Raw genomic sequence first — 19,879 nt, 5'->3', positions numbered from 1 at the left:
ATAAATAAACAAGTTTTCAATATTTTAAGAGTCACAGAAATATAGTCATGGACATAAATTCTTCATTCAAAAAGCAAGGAACAGTTCATTTAAAAAAGCATTGAGATGCTAGTCACATGTAAACACTAGCTGAAACACTTTGTGTAAAAGCTTCTCTGAACTGTCTAATTTGGGCGATTAAAGAAAACCTCACATAAGCACTGCTTTCTAGGACCCTGATTTATAGACTGTAACCATTTCCATGGCTGTGGTACAAACTTCTTCAATGAATTCTGGAACATTATGCAAACAGTTTCACCATTTAGATGTCAGTACCTCAAAGAACAGAAGGACCAGTCCCTTTGTGTTTCACAATTCAAGGACTTACCAGTAAAGTACAAAAGGAAACTGGAACAAAATCATACAGTTGACGAGAACTGAGGTTGCCGAGACCTGTGTACCTACTATTCTAAAAATGTAAGCATTTGTTCTTATGATCATTTCCCTTCAAACCATTACTGATGCAGGTCTACATTTAAAGATTATAAAAAGAGCAGTTTTCAAAAACATGAGGTAAATACAGGCTTTTTTTATTTTAACCGAGAGTAAGTTATAGGGAAAGCAGTTTATCTAACTTGATACTGAATAATGATTTTTTTTAATCTATTGAAGATAAAAACTCAATTCAAAATGAAATATTTAATCATATATAAGGCACTAGTTAAGAGTGAAAAAATGCATAAGACAAATATGAGGTAATAAACAATAATAAAAAATTTGATATAGATTATGAGTTTAGCGTTTCCCCCACCTAGAGAGCACCTGAAGGTAACTTTTGAATAGACAGAATACAAGCTGGACCTTAGAGGATGGGTAAGATTTAGCCTAGGGAAGCTGAACATGCAGAACGAGATGATGTAAACAAAGGATCAGAGGCGGGAAATCTTGGGCAATACTGAGAGTGACATTAAGCAACTATCTAGAAGTAAGTACTGCCTGACTTGCCTCTAACATGTCTAATTCCTGACATCTTATTATGCACCAATTCCTGTCAATTCTTGCTCTATAGTTTACCCAGAGACTATTCATTTCTTTTCTCTCTACCTTAGTTTGAATTCTCAATACCACTTGCCTGAATGACCTTAATAGTCTTATTGTTCATCTCACTGCTGATATTTCCTTTCTTTCAGAAGCACAGATGCTTTGTAAACTCCATTTTATAATTAGATTTTAATGCTTTGGTATTTTATATTCAAGGGCTTCCCTGGTGGCTCAGATGGTAAAGAATCTGCTTGCATTGCAGGAGACCTGGGGTCAGTCCCGTGGGTTGGGAAGAACCCCTGGAGAAGGAAATGGCAGCCCATTCCAGTGTTCGTGCCTGGAAAATCCCATGGACAGAGGAGCCTGGAGGGCTACCATCCATGGGGTCACAAAGAGTTAGACATAACTGAGAACGCACACACATTTTATATTCAAATGAAAATATTTTGTGATTTTTAAGTTAAAAAGTATCTTTTTTGGATATGGAAAAATTAGAAAATTTAACTTGCTAAGAACTTTAGCGAGCCCTACATATATCATTTTATGTATGTATATCCTAACCAGATCACTTAAATTTGTGATGTAAAAGAAAGCTGAGCCAGCAGGGCTGTCCAAAAATGTACCACAAAACCATTTAATCAAGAGTTACTAGTTTTCTTTTTTATATAGAATACTTGTTTTTGTTTTTAATCTTCACATGCATTTTGCTTAACACTGATACCACACTGATTTTTGCTAACAGTAAGAAAGATTATACACAGAAGTTCAGTTCAGTTCAGTTCAGTCGCTCAGTTGCGTCCGACTCTTTGAGACCCCATGAATCGCAGCACGCCAGGCCTCCCTGTCCATCACCAATTCCCGGAGTTCACTCAGACTCATGTCCATCGAGTCGGTGATACCATCCAGCCATCTCATCCTCTGTCGTCCCCTTCTCCTCCTGCCCCCAATCCCTCCCAGCATCAGACTCTTTTCCAATGAGTCAACTCTTCACATGAGGTGGCCAAAGTACTGGAGTTTCAGTTTTAGTATCATTCCTTCCAAAGAACACCCAGGACTGATCTCCTTTAGAATGGACTGGTTGGATCTCCTTGCAGTCCAAGGGACTCTCAAGAGTCTTCTCCAACAGCACAGTTCAAAAGCATCAATTCTTCAGTGCTCAGCTTTCTTCACAGTCCAACTCTCACATCCATACATGACCAGTGGAAAAACCATAGCCTTGACTAGACGGACCTTTGTTGGCAAAGTAACGTCTCTGCTTTTGAATATGCTATCTAGGTTGGTCATAACTTTTCTTCCAAGGAGTAAGGGTCTTTTAATTTCATGGCTGCAGTCACCATCTGCAGTGATTTTGGAGTCCCCAAAAATAAAGTCTGACACTGTTTCCACTGTTTCCCCATCTATTTCCCATGAAGTGATGGGCCCAGATGCCATGATTTTCATTTTCTGAAGGTTGAGCTTTAAGTCCACTTTTTCACTCTCCTCTTTCACTTTCATCAAGAGGCTTTTGAGTTCCTCTTCACTTTCTGCCATAAGGGTGGTGTCATCTGCATATCTGAGGTTATTGATATTTCTCCCGGCAATCTTGATTCCAGCTTGTGCTTCTTCCAGCCCAGCAATTCTCATTATGTACTCTGCATAGAAGTTAAATAAGCAGGGTGACAGTACACACCCTTGACATACTCCTTTTCCTATTTGGAACCAGTCTGTTGTTCCATGTCCAGTTCTAACTGTTGCTTCCTGACCTGCATATAGGTTTCTCAAGAGGCAGGTCAGGTGGTCTGGTATTCCCATCTCCTGAAGAATTTTCCACAGTTTATTGTGATCCACACAGTCAAAGGCTTTGGCATAGTCAATAAAGCAGAAATAGATGTTTTTCTGGAACTCTCTTGCTTTTTTGATGATCCAGCGGATGTTGGCAATTTGATCTCTCTGGTTCCTCTGCCTTTTCTAAAACCAGCTTGAACATCTGGAAGTTCATGGTTCACGTATTGCTGAAGCTTGGCTTGGAGAATTTTGAGCATTACTTTACTAGCGTGTGAGATGAGTGCAACTGTGCAGTAGTTTGAACATTCTTTGGCATTGCCTTTCTTTGGGATTGGAATGAAAACTGACCTTTTCCATTCCTGTGGCCACTGCTGAGTTTTCCAAATGTGCTGGCATATTGAGTGTAGCACTTTCACAGCATCATCTTTCAGGATTTGAAATAGCTCAACTGAAATTCCATCACCTCCACTGGCTTTGATCGTAGTGATGCTTTCTAAGGCCCACTTGACTTCACATTCCAGGATGTCTGGATCTAGGTGAGTGATCACACCATTGTGATCATCTTGGCCGTGAATATCTTTTTTGTACAGTTCTTCTGTGTATTCTTGCCACCTCTTCTTAACATCTTCTGCTTCTGTTAGGTCCATATCATTTCTGTCCTTTATTGAGCCCATCTTTGCATGAAATGTTCCCTTGGTATCTCTCATTTTCTTGAAGAGATCTCTAGTCTTTCCCATTCTGTTGTTTTCCTCTATTTCTTTGCATTGATCGCTGAGGAAGGCTTTCTTATCTCTTCTTGCTATTCTTTGGAACTCTGCATTCAGATGCTTATATATTTCCTTTTCTCCTTTGCTTTTCGCTTTTCTTCTTTTCACAGCTATTTGTAAGGCCTCCCCAGACAGCCATTTTGCTTTTTTGCATTTCTTTTCCATGGGGATGGTCTTGATCCCTGTCTCCTGTACAATGTCATGAACCTTAGTCCAAACAGAAGTAGATACACAGATAAAGTTGAATGACTATGTAGACAGAAGAGCTGTAAGATTTATATTTTCACATATAAATAAGAGAGCCCACATACAAATTAAGTGAAAGAATCACAATTTAAAGCATACAATTCCAAAGACAAGATTCACTTGGGGTAGGGGGCAAGCAGGGGGGGATAAATAAATAAGCAATGCAACTCAGCAAATATTTGTTGCACATTGATTACATGCATGACACTGCAATAAAGTAGCAAGGAAGATGTGAAGATGAGTAAATTAAGGAGTTTGTAATACGATGAGCACATAAACATACACAAGTAACTGAACTCTCTTTTAGGATGGAGATTTACCAGGACTGTTTGAATAGAAGAATGGCATAATCAGACCTACAATTTAAGCAGAAAACTATAAACTGTAAGAGAATGATGGTAAGATGGCTATTAAAACAGTGACTAAAAAAAAGGAAATGAAAAGGAAGGGGAAAAAATTTAATGTACTCATGATTTAACAGGTGGTCAAAAATAATTCTGAAGTGACTAAAAGAAAAGAGAACTTACTGGATGAGTTTTTCTAAGATTTTCTAAGGTTACAATAGTAATGCAGAGCTCTGATACCCTTATTACCTAATCTGGTGTTCTTTGTACTCATTAGGTTTTATCATTTCTACAATAGTGCCTGGACAACAATGAAACCAATTTAATGCTTCTGAAAACTAACAGTAAGAACTAGGACAAGGTCAAAAATGTTGACTATCACAATGAATGTTATTTTACAAAAGGAAGGAAATGAGTTCTTACTTTTTGAAAGTAATATATATTTTTCCCAAAGTAGAAAGGTATTATATAAACAGGGGAACATATGGCAATAATCAAGGTCACTCATGCAACAGTCAGAGAAAGTGGAAGCATTTCATAATGATGAAATGCTTTTATACAGCCTTTTCCCTGAAGTCAGCCACAACTGATAAGGAAGTTTTTATGCAGAAATCATTGCTACCTGGTTTCATCAAACCATTTTATTTACATTTCCTTTAAATATCTCAAAATTATTTCAGTCATCAAACTTTTACAGGAATTAATACATTCTATCACACAAATTGCTAATAATAAATTCTAAATAAATTTATTTGTTATTTATAATAAATAAACTTATTATTTATAAATAAATACTAGGCCAAAAAAAAGCATTTCATTATTACATAGTTCTTTAGTTTGTGAGATTCAGGAGAATGTACACATAGTAAGTGCTAAGTAAAAAGACTGAAAGAAAATATACCAAAATGATAACTGTGTTTACCTTTAGGAGGTGAGACAATAGATGCTTTTATTTTCTTTATACTTACTGTATTTTTCCAATTTTTTGAGTATATATGTCATTTATTATCAAGAAAAAAATCACAAAATGACTCTTCAAAAGCAGAGCATGATTACACTGCTAAATGTTTAACTTGAAGATTTCAAGAAAAAGAGGACTTGTTCCTCTTGTCTTTTGTATACTTAGAAAAATCCTTGATTTTTCATTACCAGGAAAGTTTAAATATAACCACCATGTCTGGCTCTTGATAAATAAATAGATTTTTCTTTGACTAGAAAAATCCTCAGAATACAAATAATGTGTTACCTGTTGCCTAGGTATTTAAAACAACATGATTTTAAAGTACACGTTTGTAACTAACATTTTAATTATGAAAAATCTCAAAGTTAACTCAGTGAAAATCTAGGGAACCTTTGCCTAAAGTTGGCAAACAGACTTCACTGGTGGTCCAGGGGTTAAGAGCCTGCCGTACAAATGCATGAGACTCAAGTTCAATTCCTGGTAGGGGAACTAAGATCCCACATACTAAGGAGCAACTAAGCCTGCACACTGCAACTAGAGGGAAGCCTGCATGATGCAAAGAAAGATCCCGCATGATACCACAGCCAAATAAATATTTTATAAATAAATAAAAAAATAAGTTGGAAAACAGGCCAACTTTTTAGCTTCCAAATATATAGGATATTAGAACTTATCATCTATTATACCCCACCCTCTCCATGAGATCTAAGCCCCCATCATCTCTCCTCTAAAGGAATACAATAAACTTACTAACTGATTTCCTCACTTCTAGTCTTGCCTGGTAGCAATTCTATCTCCACATACCAGCTAGAGATATCTTTTTAACACACCTATCAGATCAAGTCTGCTTAAAGCCCTCTAAAGGCAGTTAGTCTGTATCACTTAGAATACAATCCAAACTCCTGATAGTGTATTAGACAGCCTAGTGATCCAAGTCCACCCACCTATCCAGCCTCAGATCACCCTCCCCTGTGCCTGCTAACTCTCCAGCAAGCCTTCCTTTGTTTCTTTTAAGAAGCCAAGCTCATTTCCACTTTAGAGTCTTTGTCCAAACTTTGGGATATGGTTGTCCCTTCCTGATTCCTATCTAATCTTAAATGTTAGCACCCTGAGAGACCTCTCCTGACCACCCAACAACAGGAGTGATCTAGTCACTCTCTAACCTAGCAGACTTCTTGAATTTCTTATACTTACCACTACCTGACATTTATTTTGTTATCGCTTCTCTGTCCTACTAGAATGTAAGCTCTTTGAGAGCAGAGACCTTCTTGGTCAGGTTTATTACCATATTGAAAGAAACTCAATAGGCAAATGATAAGAAAGTAAAAGTCATCCAGTCAAGTCTGACTGTTTATGACCCCATGGACTATAACCCACCAGGCTCCTCTGTCCCTGGAATTCTCTAGGCAAGAATACTGGCGTAGGTTGTCATTTATCCTCCACGGGATCTTCCCAACACAGGGATTGAACCCAGGTCTCCTGCATTGCAGGCCAATTCTTCACCATCTGAAAACCCAATAAGAAGGCAAACGGTATTTGCTGAATAAACAGATAACTATTCCTCTTAACGATGTCTAACTTGGCAACCTCTAATATACTTTCCATTTAACAACAACAAAAGTTTCATTAGGTATATGTGATTTGTGGTAAAGAACTGTATTTATGGCATACTGTAATAAAACACATAGCAACTGTCTGTGTGTGTGAGTAGAAGTGTTAGCCTATGCAACTACTTACCTTCACTGATACTAATAATTAAGAGTCTCCTGTTGGTTAATAAACTACAAAGTTAATAAAAAATACTCGATGGTTGATTCTGAGCTCTCTATGCTGCTTTTAAAAACAACAAAAAAGACAGTTTGGAAGGATAATAAGTGATAGCTGAAAAATACTGCACCCATTTTCAGGTAAGGAATTTCATACCACTCTTCCTTAACCTAAGGGAAAGGTGTTGGAAAGTACATGTGGTCCAGGCCTGTCCCCTTACCCAGAGTAGCACTTCTCTTCCATAACTTGATGGCTGTTTTTGAATTCATAGGAAAGCTCTTTCACAGAGATGACAGAATGCCTTTCGAAAGTGGTGCCCACTTCCCTTTTAGGAAATTGAGCAAGAGAGCACAGCAAGGTAACATTCTACATTTAGCAAGCATATTTCTGGGAACTAAGATCGACTTTTCCAACTCTATCATACTAAAAGAATGACAGTACAGTTTTTAACTTTCTAAGAAATGTTTTATCTATGTTGGTGATTCTCAAGGTGTGGTGCCTATAACCAGCAGCTTCAGTATCACCTGAGAATTTGTTAGAAATGCAAATTTTCAGACCCTTACCCCAGATATATACTGTATCAGAAAATCTTAAGGGAAGGCCCAGCAAACTCTTTAATAGTCCCTCTAGGTAATTCTGATGAACACTAAAGACAGAGGACCACTGGTACAGGTTACTGTCTTTTCCATAAATGCTAGTCAAAACAGTACAGAGAAAAAGACCAGCTAATATAAGGAAGGAGACTTGGCCAGAATTTTTACATTATGCAGGATACTGATAGATGTTTATTTTAAAATTTAAGCATGCCATGCATACAATTATTTTTCCATGTTTTTTATCTTAGAAAACTATACAAAGGCATCAATACTTAAGGCATCAATCCCTCCTTCTCCTGGCATATGAATACCTTGCATGGAACAAGAATTATACTTTCATAGAGATTTCATAAATATGTAAACCAGAAAACAGAAAGCTATCTTCTGTTTTTCACACAAGCAGTAAGTCATTTCATATCCAGATTAGAGAACAGAACTAAGATGAGGAAACAATACTTTGTGGCTGCTTAGGGAAATCTCACGTAAAACTGAAAGTTACACTTAAAAATAATAATAATATATGTAAATGTGGATATGATCTTGAGGGCTTATATGTATAGAAACTTCAATTCTCTTAGTAAATACCTTCTCAAATACCTTCATTCATTTTAAACATAAGAAAAATAACTCTGCACTTCTTTATCAATGCAGAGGATCAGAGGGACAAGTCTAACTTTAACCAGTCTGGATAACAGATTTATGTAATAAAGACAAGGATCTTTTTAAAAATTTAGGCTTAAAAACTAAATAATAGATTATCATAAGATAATTTAGAGCAAAATATGATGGAAAGGGACTAACTAACCTTCTTCAGATATAAAAACAAAACCAATATGAAAACATACATATAGTCAATTAGCTTAACATTCACATATTTTTGTCTAACACATGAAAATTTTTGCCCTCTCTTTTTTCCTTTCTCCTGGCAATCACTCTTAAGTGATTGAAAGGCAGCATTATCCAGAGGAAAGCATATTAGACTGAGAATCACTCAAGAATCTGAGCATCAAGAATTCAATTTACTCCAACACAGAAATGTTCAGAAAGAATTTTAAGTGCAAAAAAAAAAGACTTGAGTTGGCAAGGCTTTTTTAAGTATGCATTTTGTTAGGAGACAAAACAGACAGCAAAGTTCTTTACCAATTTGGACATAATTATAACCAAGAGCAAGTAATGAATACTGAAAGGTAAATAATTTATACTTTTTCTCTGGTTCTTCAGAACCAAAAGCAATATTTCTGGGATGACTGGCCAGGACTAGTCAATTAAAGTGAACTACTCTTCCTAGGTAATACAAAAAATATAGGTCCCTCTAAAGCCCCAGAGACAGCACTGAGTTCCAAGGGTAATGTAGCTTCTTGCTGTAAACAGCTATTTTTTTTTTTAACGGATGAATTATTAGATAGAATTTTATTGACCCTCAGAATAAAAGAAAAAGTGTTTTCTGAGATTTCCCATATATACAGCTAGCACTGAATTCAGAAGCTAGGTGATCCACTGGCTGTGAGTCGTCTCTTTGTGCCTAATAATTAGTAGCTCTTATTCTATGTGGTAATGCATCTGGGACATCTAACTAGCGTGTAGAAAATTTTAAACTGCATTTATCAGAATAATCATGCCACTACTTCATAACTAACAGCAGCTTTTACCCATGGGCTTCACTAAAGCATACAAGTATTAATTAAGTTTTATATGATTATATTTCCTTTAAAATAAATGTGCAGAAAGGATCAAGCTATCTTTATACCTCCCAAGATACTGGAAATACATAAATGATTCCCCAAAGAATAACTATTTTTTCTTTTATTTGATTTTGAGAATATTCCACATATATAAACGAAATATTTAAGATTTCATGAAAATAAAATGTCTGTTTCATATTCACAGAGAGGAAACCAAGTAATACAGGCCAACAGTTCTCAGCTCATGTTGTCCCTTACTTTGCAAAGTTATTTTAAATTATGTATTCCAGGAAGAATACATAATTTATTTCACAGGTTGTAAGGTGCAAATTCTCTTTCCTATTATATCTGAAATAGGACTATGTCTTAACAATCAATGGAGTCTTAAGACTACTATTGGCCATAAGCAGTCACAACTGTCATGGATTACATACATGTGAACATCAGAACACAAATTTCAAACTTGGAACATGAATGTTCCTGGCATTCGTGTTCCAACTTTGAAATAGAAAATCTTAAACGCAGCTACAGAACACTCCTTTAACTCCTCAGAACCAAGATTTCTGGGTTAAAAACAACTAACTTTGCATATCAGTAACTGCAAAGTTGGCATAAAAGCCTAGTATCACTGGCATTTAGCTCTTTTATGTATTATTTTAAGAAGTGCTCCATCATAGTGCTCTTGACCACACAGAAAACAATACCAGTGTGGAAAAACATGGCCCTCAGCAATGCAGAGTAAGTCATTTGGAATAATGTAAAAAGGTTTTAGGAATACTTAACCAATTGAGTTATAGTCCCTTTTTTGTATGTACCAATTGGATACAGAATTAAAATCTTTCTTTAGATAAATTTCAATGATCTATTCTAAGGGGGAGGGGGGAAAATCTAAGATAGAGGAAAATTAGTATAAAATATCTAGTATTAAAAAACTTAATACACAGTCTTATATAAAATAATATTGTCTTATAACTCATGAAATATAATAAAATCTATGGGAATTTGCAGAAAACAAAAACATTTTTGCTAAATACCACTAAGAAAACCGTTCTTTTGTAGTATTACCTGCAAACCGCAGCAGCCTACAGCATTCATTATGGATGCATTGTGAATAACTCTATAAGGGATCCCCAGTTTTGTTGCTCTCAGAATAAGATCACTGTGTGTTGTAGCCCTGTAGTGAGAAAAGATCAGGTTGGGTTAAACTAACAAAAACTGACTTTTTAAGACAGTAAATCTACAACATTTCATGAGCCCAAATCGTCAAGAAGAATCAGTCAAGGACACTGTTCTCCCTCAAATATTTCAAAGCACCTGCTTAAGCTGTCATCCGGGAATTCTGGCAAGTGTATAAGTTTACACAGACCCTGTACAATGTTAAATTATGCCTTTAACACTCTTAAAGCAGCCTTGGCAGCTACAGAAAAAAGGGAACTTTTAACTTGCTCTTTTTATTCTGTTAATACCTACAAAAGACATCTGTGAATATTACTCAGCAACTGAACTTGAGAAGCAATTCTCAAATATTTTGACCTCTAATCTCTTATAATTTCTGTGACAAAGGTTCAAATTATAGCACAACCAGACTACTTCTTAATTTCTGCTCTATTTTGAAGGCTTTGTTTCTCAGGGTAAAGGGAGAATACATGTAAACATAAATATGGATACTGTGAAACTTAACCTCAAATCAATTTAGAACTGCATTATTAACAGCTTGTTTCCCCCTTGATGAAAACTCCAGGCCCAACTGGGGAAAGCAACATTAGCATGTTTGAGAAACTACACACAAACAAGCAGAACCTGTCAACTGGTCAGCGCATACCAAGTAGCAAGATCAAGGGCTTTTACCCCACGAGGCAGTCAGAAACAGATTAACAAATGCCCACCAGGGAAGTCTGTTTTTAATCACACACATAAAATGAAACAACAGCTACTATAAAAATAATCATTAATTTGACTTAGAATAAGCTTTTTAAAAAAATACAAATGCCCATTGTAAAGAATGTTTTTAATATCCCTTTCAAACAGAATTTCACTAGTTAACACTAAGATATGGGAAAATGAAATTAGTTACTTGGTGAGTTATTTAAATAGATGAGCAGAAAGAAAAACTGGTTTGGAATTATTCTCCTTTTCACAAGTTCATTTAAAATGACCAGATGTGGTTGGTATACTATGAAGATTTAATGACCTGGCAAAGTGATTTGATTTTGTGAAACTGCTATAAATGTGATTAAATGAGCTTCTCAGATTTCTGCTATGAAAAACTGTGGTAAAACTGTTATTTTATTACAATTACCTAGATTATATTGCTTCATTTAAAAAAAAAAGAAAAAAACTGGAATGAACTGCATGTTTAACACCTTCATACCAGGCATTCCTGTCTGTGGCTCATGAAAATATTTCACTATAGTAGACTGAGAAAGGCTGTGTGTGTGTGTGTGTGAGTGGGTGTGTACATGCATATGTGCACTGCTGTGTGTAAAGACAAATTTATTACTATTTCTGGGCATGTGTGGCTCTAACCAAAATCAATTTGAATATATAAGGCTTAGTATGTTTATTTTACATTTTACTTTATAATAACATTAATTTGCAGAATGGAAACAATCAAATGACTCACATTAAGGTACACAGGAGACAGGCAAAGAAAGGTAGATTTGTGTGTGTGTGTGTGTGTGTGTGTGTGTGTGTGTCCGTGCATACACGTGCATGCCACGAAGGAAATGGCACACAACATAAAGATAAAAAATTACGTGTTCATTTATTAGAAAATACATATAGTTACAGAGCACATTAAAATACAGAATGGAATAAAAACAGAACTATCTTTAGAAAGAATCTGTTTAATGACAACCTTGTTCAACTGCTCTTTACGGGGATAGAAAGTTTAGCACTGTCATCTTTCACATGACTGAGTTAGATCTACTGATGCAGTATATTTTAAAGTCATTTACATTCATTATGTGATTAACTTCCACATTCCTTTAAACAACCTAGATAAAAGGGCAAAGATGAGAACTACACCAACTGACTTAACTGACTTTCAAGTACCTTCTTCATGAATTTAAGATTGCTGGAGATGGATGGTGCCGATAGATGCACAGTGATATGAATGTTCTTAATGCTACTGAACTGTACACTCAAAAATGGTTAAAATGATAAATTTTATAAATTTATAAATATTTGAAATTTTTAAAAAATTACAAAAAATAATTTAAGATCGAGTAAACAATTTTCCCTTCTTTTTGAATTTTTTATTCAAAAAGTAGAAAGAGGCTTAAACTTAAACACATTTTTTGGTCACATATAAGGAAGCATTTCAGTGCGTTGTTACATTTTGTATTCCACTCCTGGTTTATCCATTTAATTAATTTAAATTCAAATTTTTCACAGCCCAATTAAAATTTATACCTTCCTTATCATCTTATCTCTAATGACTAATATATCTGAATAGTAATCCAGTTGGTAAATGAAAAACAACTACAGTACAGTAAATACCACATAAATACGAAAACAATGTTAGATATGACTAGTCACTGACATAAGGAAAATTAATTCGCTAGAAGTTTAAAAAAAAAAAGCATTTACTCCTGAATAAAATATGGGAAGATTCTTAGAAGAGGTGGCATCTAAGCTGGGTCTCAAAGAATCTATTATTTTACTAAATAGAAACTGGGAAGAACAGTATGTTTTAAGGAAACAGTATGAGCAAAGAAACAGAAAATGAATACTTGAAACATTTACAAAATAGCTTGGTTCTACCACAGTCAAAAAGAGGAGCAGCCTCTTTTTGGAAAAAGTAGATAAACTGTTAAAAGACTTAAGGCCATGAAGTCACTGAAGGATTCTGAGTAGCACAGCAGTACTTTCTGTGGACCTCAGGTTTTTTCATTTATACTGAAATTTCCCTTTCTCCCCAACTCCCCACCATCCTACCTCACAATCTTCAACTGTTAAACCAGACCTTCCCCCAGCACCAACTCCTCCATGAAGTCTTTAAATTACACAGACTTTTCTATCCTTGTCTTCTACTCAACATTTCAGCAGTACATCAAAGTTGACCACTCTTTCTTTTCTAAAACATTCTCTTTCCTTGGCTTCTGCTTTAGCACAACTCTAATGGTTTTCATCTTCCTCTGCTCTTGAGAGACCATGAAATGCCAGCATCCTAGGGACTGACCCATCCTAGGTCTTCTTTTCTTGCTCTTATTCTTTCCTAGAGTAATTCCACCCATTCCTCTGGTTTTAAATATCTAGATATGGATGGTTTTAAAAGTCATATAACCAGGATAGATTCTCCCCTGAACTCCATTAGCAGGTATCATGAAAGTGAAAATGTTTCCAGGACCAATTCCTGTTTCCCCCAGCCCTCTTCCTTGCTGGTTTTCCTCATTTCAAAAAATGGCAGCATCAACTACTCAGTTACTAAAGCCAGAATACTTACTTACTTCTTTCCTTTCCTCATCTATTACATACATCTGAGCATTTTTTCCTTCTAAATTTTCCCCAATTTGTCTTTTTTCTCTCTTGCACCAGGGCTACTTTGCTTCCCTAAAGTCCATTCACCCACACATTTAGTGATCTTTTAAGAATATCAATGAGATTGTGATTATTTGCTGCTTATTTTTATTATTTTATTATTAGTTTCAGCAGAGATAAAATTATTTTGTGAAACTGCTATAAAAGTATCTAAATGCTTACCTTCAATTTCTGTACTTATCTCATCATGGACTGGTAAGTTTATAGGCTGGTAACAGTCTGCAAATCTTACTTCAAGTAGCATTGGTTTCCTGGACTTTGTCAGTGACTGGATACCATTTGCAACCAAATATAATAATGATACATAATCTCTGAAACCTCATATTGATATAAATTATTTTCTTTTTGACAGACACATGTACATATAACTCCATTGTTTTGAAAACTATCCTTGGTGGTGGGCTCAAAGTGATTTAATTGTCCTTATGCTCCTTAAATCTGTGACATAAATTTTGGGTCACCAGCTGGAGAAAAAGAATTGTTCTATTTGGCTTGACATTAGAGATTGATGATGCTTGACTAGACAAGTACAAGCCCATCTTTGCAGTAATGTGGGCAAGAACAGAGCTTCCAGTGGATAAAAGAAATTGAAAGCTGAGGCTTCATAAATGATAAATTCAAGGCAAGTAAAGTGATAGCAGTACCACTAAATAGCAGATGATTAAAATGGGGCGGGAATGGGGGGAGTCTAAGACAAAGCAAGCAGAAGACACTTGCACTTACCTGCAAAATAAATGGCATGTATGACTCTTGATAATGCAATATACTTATTTAATAACAATATACTACTTTGTTACTTGATGTCCTAAGTGACTTTCTAAACGAAAGCAGAAGCAACAACATAAACTTGACACCTGATAACCAGTGTAAGTGATACATGATGCCATCTTTCCCAAGTAAATTTTCTTCATTAATCTCAAAGATAACCAAAGTTTAAACTATAAAATTTTAGACAGAGCCTATGTAAACAGAGTCTCCTATCAGCACCTGGAAGACAAAGTTCTAAATATAATAATTCTTAGTGATGAAAAAAGTAAATAAATTAAAAGTCAAAGTATCTGCTTTGACTTACCCAAATGGATCACCAACTACAAGGAATGCAACATCACTGATATCAGCATCCTTTAAAATATTATCTGCCTCCTGTTCCACTTCTTCTCTATCAGCAAGAATCAATTTTCTCTCATAAAACTCTTCCTATAGATTTAAATTCAATATAAAAATGAGATAGCAGGTGACCATTTCAACACATATAAACACACATACACACTCTCACACACACAAAACAATCTTTGTCTGTGGCTGGTGCAAATCCTGGCAACCATCCAAACACTGATCCCTGAATACAACTCATCAATGAACTAGTACCCTGTATCATGTTGCAATTAAATTCTGTCTTTGGGGCTATCTTAATATCCCAAGAGGAGGTAGACCTCCTAACATCTGAGGCTTTTTGCATTTTAAATTAACCTCTAAATTTGGGTCTAATAGACCAGGCCAAACATTGTACTTTAAATAGAAAATATGTATGCATGAGCCTTACTTGCTTCAGAAACACAATACTACAGAATAAATATATTAAACAATAATATATGTTTATTTAACATATGTTTACCATACATATATGGTAGTTGGGTTTTATTAAAATTTCCTTGGGAAAATCTATGAGACCCTGATGAAAATAAAAGATAATTTCAATGAGAAATAGTAAAAAATTATGATTTAGTTGTTTACAAAACCAGCAATCATTCCTACATAATTGCAGGAAAGACTAATTTAAAACTGTACTTCCTAGTTTCTGGTAAAAAAAAAAAAAAAGGCAGAGTTGCAGGAGAAAAAAAAGAATTCTAAATATATAGGAAATCTCCATACCAACTGCTTGTGAACAAATCCCCAGAAGTTCAACCCCAATGCATAAACCTAAGAGGCTGACCTTAACTGGAATGGCAGCATGTAAGACTGAGCTAGGGGTCATGGGTAGTGGTTACAACCTATTACGCAAGATCACGAATCTTATAACTGATTTCCTGTGGAGTAATATATAACTCAAATACAGTAAAAGTGGATGCATAGATAAATACTATTTCTTACATGCTAATAAATTTATTTTAGTCATTAAGGATTATATCATATGTCAAAAGTTATAAGATTGCTATAATGGAAAAGTGTCAGCTACTCAGTAATATTTGTCAAGCAAATGAACAAATCATTAAGCATTTGAAGATAAAGGCTAAATAGTTCCAAGTGATAATTATTTCCTAATACTTAACTACAATCAGTTTCTCAATTGTGAAAAAAGATCCTTTCCTTTTCATTGCACATCTTCTTAGAGATAATGTTCCAGAAGTTCCCAATGACAACGTTTTCATGGATGAAAAATGTTTTATTTTCCCTCTTACCACATACCTTTTCTTAATCACTCACTTTATATACCTTATTTTAATTTTGTGAGCCCAGTAAACTTAATAGTTGCAGAACATTTATAGTCACATATGTAAGAGAACACACATATGATTACTGAAAGCTGAAAGAAATGATGTTCTTTTCTGAGCTTCTAAGATTCCTTAAAGATCAAGGAATCACATGTTACTAGCTTAATGCTGGCAGTAATCTGATACAATCTTTTATAAATGACTTAACAACAGAAAACCCATTCTCTCCTTAAGACTTCTATCATGTTTACTCCATATTTATCACTTATCCTAACTCAAGATATATTTCATTATCTAATTGAGACAACAGAATATTAAAAAAAAATCCTCAAAGAGAAATACACATTAATACCTCAATATAATCAAATGGTTGATCCTCTTTAAAAAGAATACTTAAAAAAGGGAAGAAACTGCTAAAGCAGAAATAGACAGATACTACATTATTTTTAACATAACCATTTATGAATTTGTTCATTCACTCATTTGAAAAATATTTCTTGTGTACAACCTCCATGCCAAGCTCTATGCATGATGTTGCAAACAGTGTGGACATACCCAACCTCTGCTCTAAGAAGCATAATATCTAGTGTCATGTTCTTTTCCATCGTGGTTTATCAAAGGATATTGACTATAGTTCACTTACTGCTGTGGAGTAAGACCTTATTGTTTATCCATTCTCTATCCCAAACTCTTAATCCATGCTTTCCTCACTTTCCATCCCCCTTCCAGGCCCAGATCTTCACCCTATAAGTAATACTTGTTCAAATGTTTTTGTGGGAAAAACTCTAAAAATCATAGCAACCACAATTAACATTTAGCTAGCACTTAAATTTGCAAAGCAGTTTCAAATACACTAATAAATGATAGAATCTTAACAGCCTTCCAACTGGTTATTATCTCCATTTGACAAATGAAGGAATTGACATGTGGAGATGTTTGGAAATGTGCCGTCCACTATGCTAAAATCCTGTAAGGCAGGCATTTCTATCCTCTTTTTACAAAGTAAGAAACAAAAGTTAAAGGGCTTGTCTAAGGTCACATGTTAACATGTGACAGAACATAAAACCAGGCCCAGTTCTTTAAAACTACTGACTTGTTATTTGTCTATATTCTCTAAGAAGATTTTAAGTTCATTCTAAATGCCCCTGATAACTAATTAGAAAGGAATATTTCTATCATCTTGAGCTGGAGACTGTGGCTCCATCCTATTAAATTGAAGCCAACAAATCAAAGCTGGTCATTAGACACACCTTTCATTTCAAAGTATGGCTAATTCAAGTTAGCAGTCCTTCTTCAGGTTTTAAAGTAACTGTGAGACCTTCAGAATTCCCTGGGCTGTTAATCTGAGAGGCCAGAAGACTGGAAATTCTCTAGGTCACCTTTTTCTTTGGATGACTTGATAGACCAGACAATCCTAAAATCTTCTCCCTCCTCCTGTAATATAGCCATCAGTTTTTGCATCTTAATCTACATTCCATTTGAAACTTGACGATGAACCTGAATCTGACCCCTCTTTCAAAATTTACTGAGCCTTTAACCAAACCCAGCTAAATGCATGATATGCTAGCAAATTCTATGGTTACCAAGTTCCTGGCTCACTTAACCCATTCAAGAGTATGGGTATAAGCTTGACTGGGAACAGCCTATTTAAAGGTTAGATCTCTCTGGATATGACACAGGCAGAAAGGTGATTACCATTCCCTATGGAAATACTTCAAAGGGGGAAGCCTTCAGTTTGGTCCCTGAATACATAACCAACTCATTAAGGCTGTGTTAGCACCTCATTAGCACCCAACTCAGAAAGGATTTCTTGGCTATCTCACGAAATAAGGGATTCTGATGACTATCCCCAGGAGTGTAAAATAACTTTCCTTTCCTATTTAATGGAGAAAGCTACACAATTAGACTTGTAAGAAAAAGCACGCTTTCATTTTCCAAGTCACATGGTTAGTGTATGATTGCCATTCTTGTACTCCTCAGATTCTTCATGAGAAAGGGATGTATTTTAAAGGGTTTGAACCAGGAGACCTGAAAAATTCGATTCAGCTTAGTGTAAAAAGAATCAGCTGTTAAATATCCGTCTTCCCAGGAGGCTGGAAAGCCTTAAGCACTTACCAGAACTTCTTTCCCTACAGTCAGAACTGACGTATAGGTTTCCAGATACACTCGACTGCAGCGTCTGACAACTTCCAGGCCCTTGACTGTGATGTCCTTGGCATCTCCCAGGCCCAAACCAATCATGTAAAGCATCTCAAATAACAGGGGGAGGGTGACTGCAGGACGAAATGGATATGAAAATCAAGTGTCAGCTACACCGGGGATACCTAAAATCTAGTAATGAAAACGAAAACCAAAATAACACGAGGAGGGACGGCATGTCAGCGGGAGATTTAAGAACTTCCCGCCTTTTAAATAAGGACTGGAGTGTTTTTAAATAGCTCTACCCGCTTTCTCTCTTATTACACAACGCTAGGAGTAGACAATTACCCGCTGAGAAAACGACAGTTGAATCCCTGTTCTCCCCAAATTCCTATCTGCCGCCGTTCCCCAGAAGTAGTTGCCCAAGCGGAGGATTTACCCGGAGAAAGGATCCACGCCGCCGGCCTCACCTACGATGCCGCAAAGCGCCTCCGCTTTACGGCATTTCACGACTAGCTGAAAGGGGTGGCTTCTGCAGGCTCCGGGCTGGGGCACCCCGGTCCCACCGCCACTAAGGTTGACCCACGGGGTGCTGGGGCTGGGAGGCGAAAGTTCACCCGTTCAGGGGAGTCCGACCAGTTCCCCAGCATGGCCTTTGGGAAGGGACGAGGCCTGCCCACGATCCCCTAATTTTATAAACATCCCAGCCTGGAACCAGGTAAGTGCAAGAGCTTTTCGCCAGCGAGGAAAGCCAGCCGCGAGGTTGGACCAAGGAGCTCCACGCCTTCCTTCTTTCCCCCAGAAAGACCAGAGGGTGGCGGGTGGAAGGGGTTTCCCTAGTCTGCCCCGAGATAGCCCTAATGCACACATTCCCATCCTCGCCTTTTCTTTCGGCTGTAATTTAACCAGCTGCTTTCCTGTCGAGCTGTCATTTTGGCAAAACTGGTGATGAATGTTGGTTCTGATTTCCTAGCGGGGCCGTGATTCCTCGGGTCCTAGCGGGGCCGTGATTCCTCGGGTTTGTCCCTGAAACCTTATTCTGGAGTGCCCCAAGGAGTGTGTGACTGGAATCTGCCTCAGTCATCGTCAGTGTCGGGAAGCCCAAAACCCTCCTGTGCCCCGAGAAGTGACCTTTAAGAATGCTCACGGATTTCAGACCTCGCCACAACGCTTCCACAGGGGGAATTCTTAAAGTTGGTTAAATGTAGTTCCAATGCCGAGATGATTTGTTATGACTGAATATGTTCTTCCTAAGGTCACTAATGACCTCATCCAAGTTAAAAAGACAATTTCCATTGCACATCTCAGCAGGCAATGTTGATTATTCAGAATTTTCATTATGCTTCTCTGACAGTGCTTTTTTGCTCAATTCTGCTTCCTTTAGCCTTGACCATCTTTTCACTCTGAATTTCATCCAGGCTTTGGCCTTCTCATTCTGTACACTCTTAATGATTGGTTCTATCCACTGTCACTGTTAGATTCATTCCTCATATAATAAACAAAAATAAATTCACTCATAGATGTAAGTGGAAAACTTCAAGTTTCCGAGGGAAAACTGGAGAAAAAGGTTTGTGACTTATTTAGGCAAAGATTTCTTAGGTGCAACACGTGAAGTATGA

General features: G+C 36.4%; 1 protein-coding gene across 2 annotated transcripts in view; it reads right to left on the bottom strand.

Moving 5' to 3' along the window:
* The window catches only part of DPH5 (diphthamide biosynthesis 5), a 42,600-nt gene extending 23,775 nt beyond the window's left edge, over window positions 1–18,825 (bottom strand). Inside the window, exons 1-4 of one of the 2 annotated variants that reach the window (XM_070367588.1) lie at window positions 18,700–18,825; window positions 18,237–18,394; window positions 14,762–14,886; window positions 10,213–10,321 (exon numbers count right to left, since the gene is read on the bottom strand). In XM_070367588.1, the coding sequence (XP_070223689.1) occupies window positions 10,213–10,321; window positions 14,762–14,886; window positions 18,237–18,371 (369 nt within the window). In that variant the 5' untranslated portion in view covers window positions 18,372–18,394; window positions 18,700–18,825. Of the gene's footprint in view, window positions 1–10,212; window positions 10,322–14,761; window positions 14,887–18,236; window positions 18,395–18,608 lie in introns of both variants that reach the window. The other variant, XM_070367587.1, reaches the window with a different exon arrangement.
* Window positions 18,826–19,879: the final 1,054 nt, after the last annotated feature.

The sequence above is a fragment of the Bos mutus genome, chromosome 3, assembly GCF_027580195.1.
Source record: "Bos mutus isolate GX-2022 chromosome 3, NWIPB_WYAK_1.1, whole genome shotgun sequence".
Taxonomy (NCBI): domain Eukaryota; kingdom Metazoa; phylum Chordata; class Mammalia; order Artiodactyla; family Bovidae; genus Bos; species Bos mutus.
This window is presented reverse-complemented; position numbering and strand designations above follow the sequence as displayed.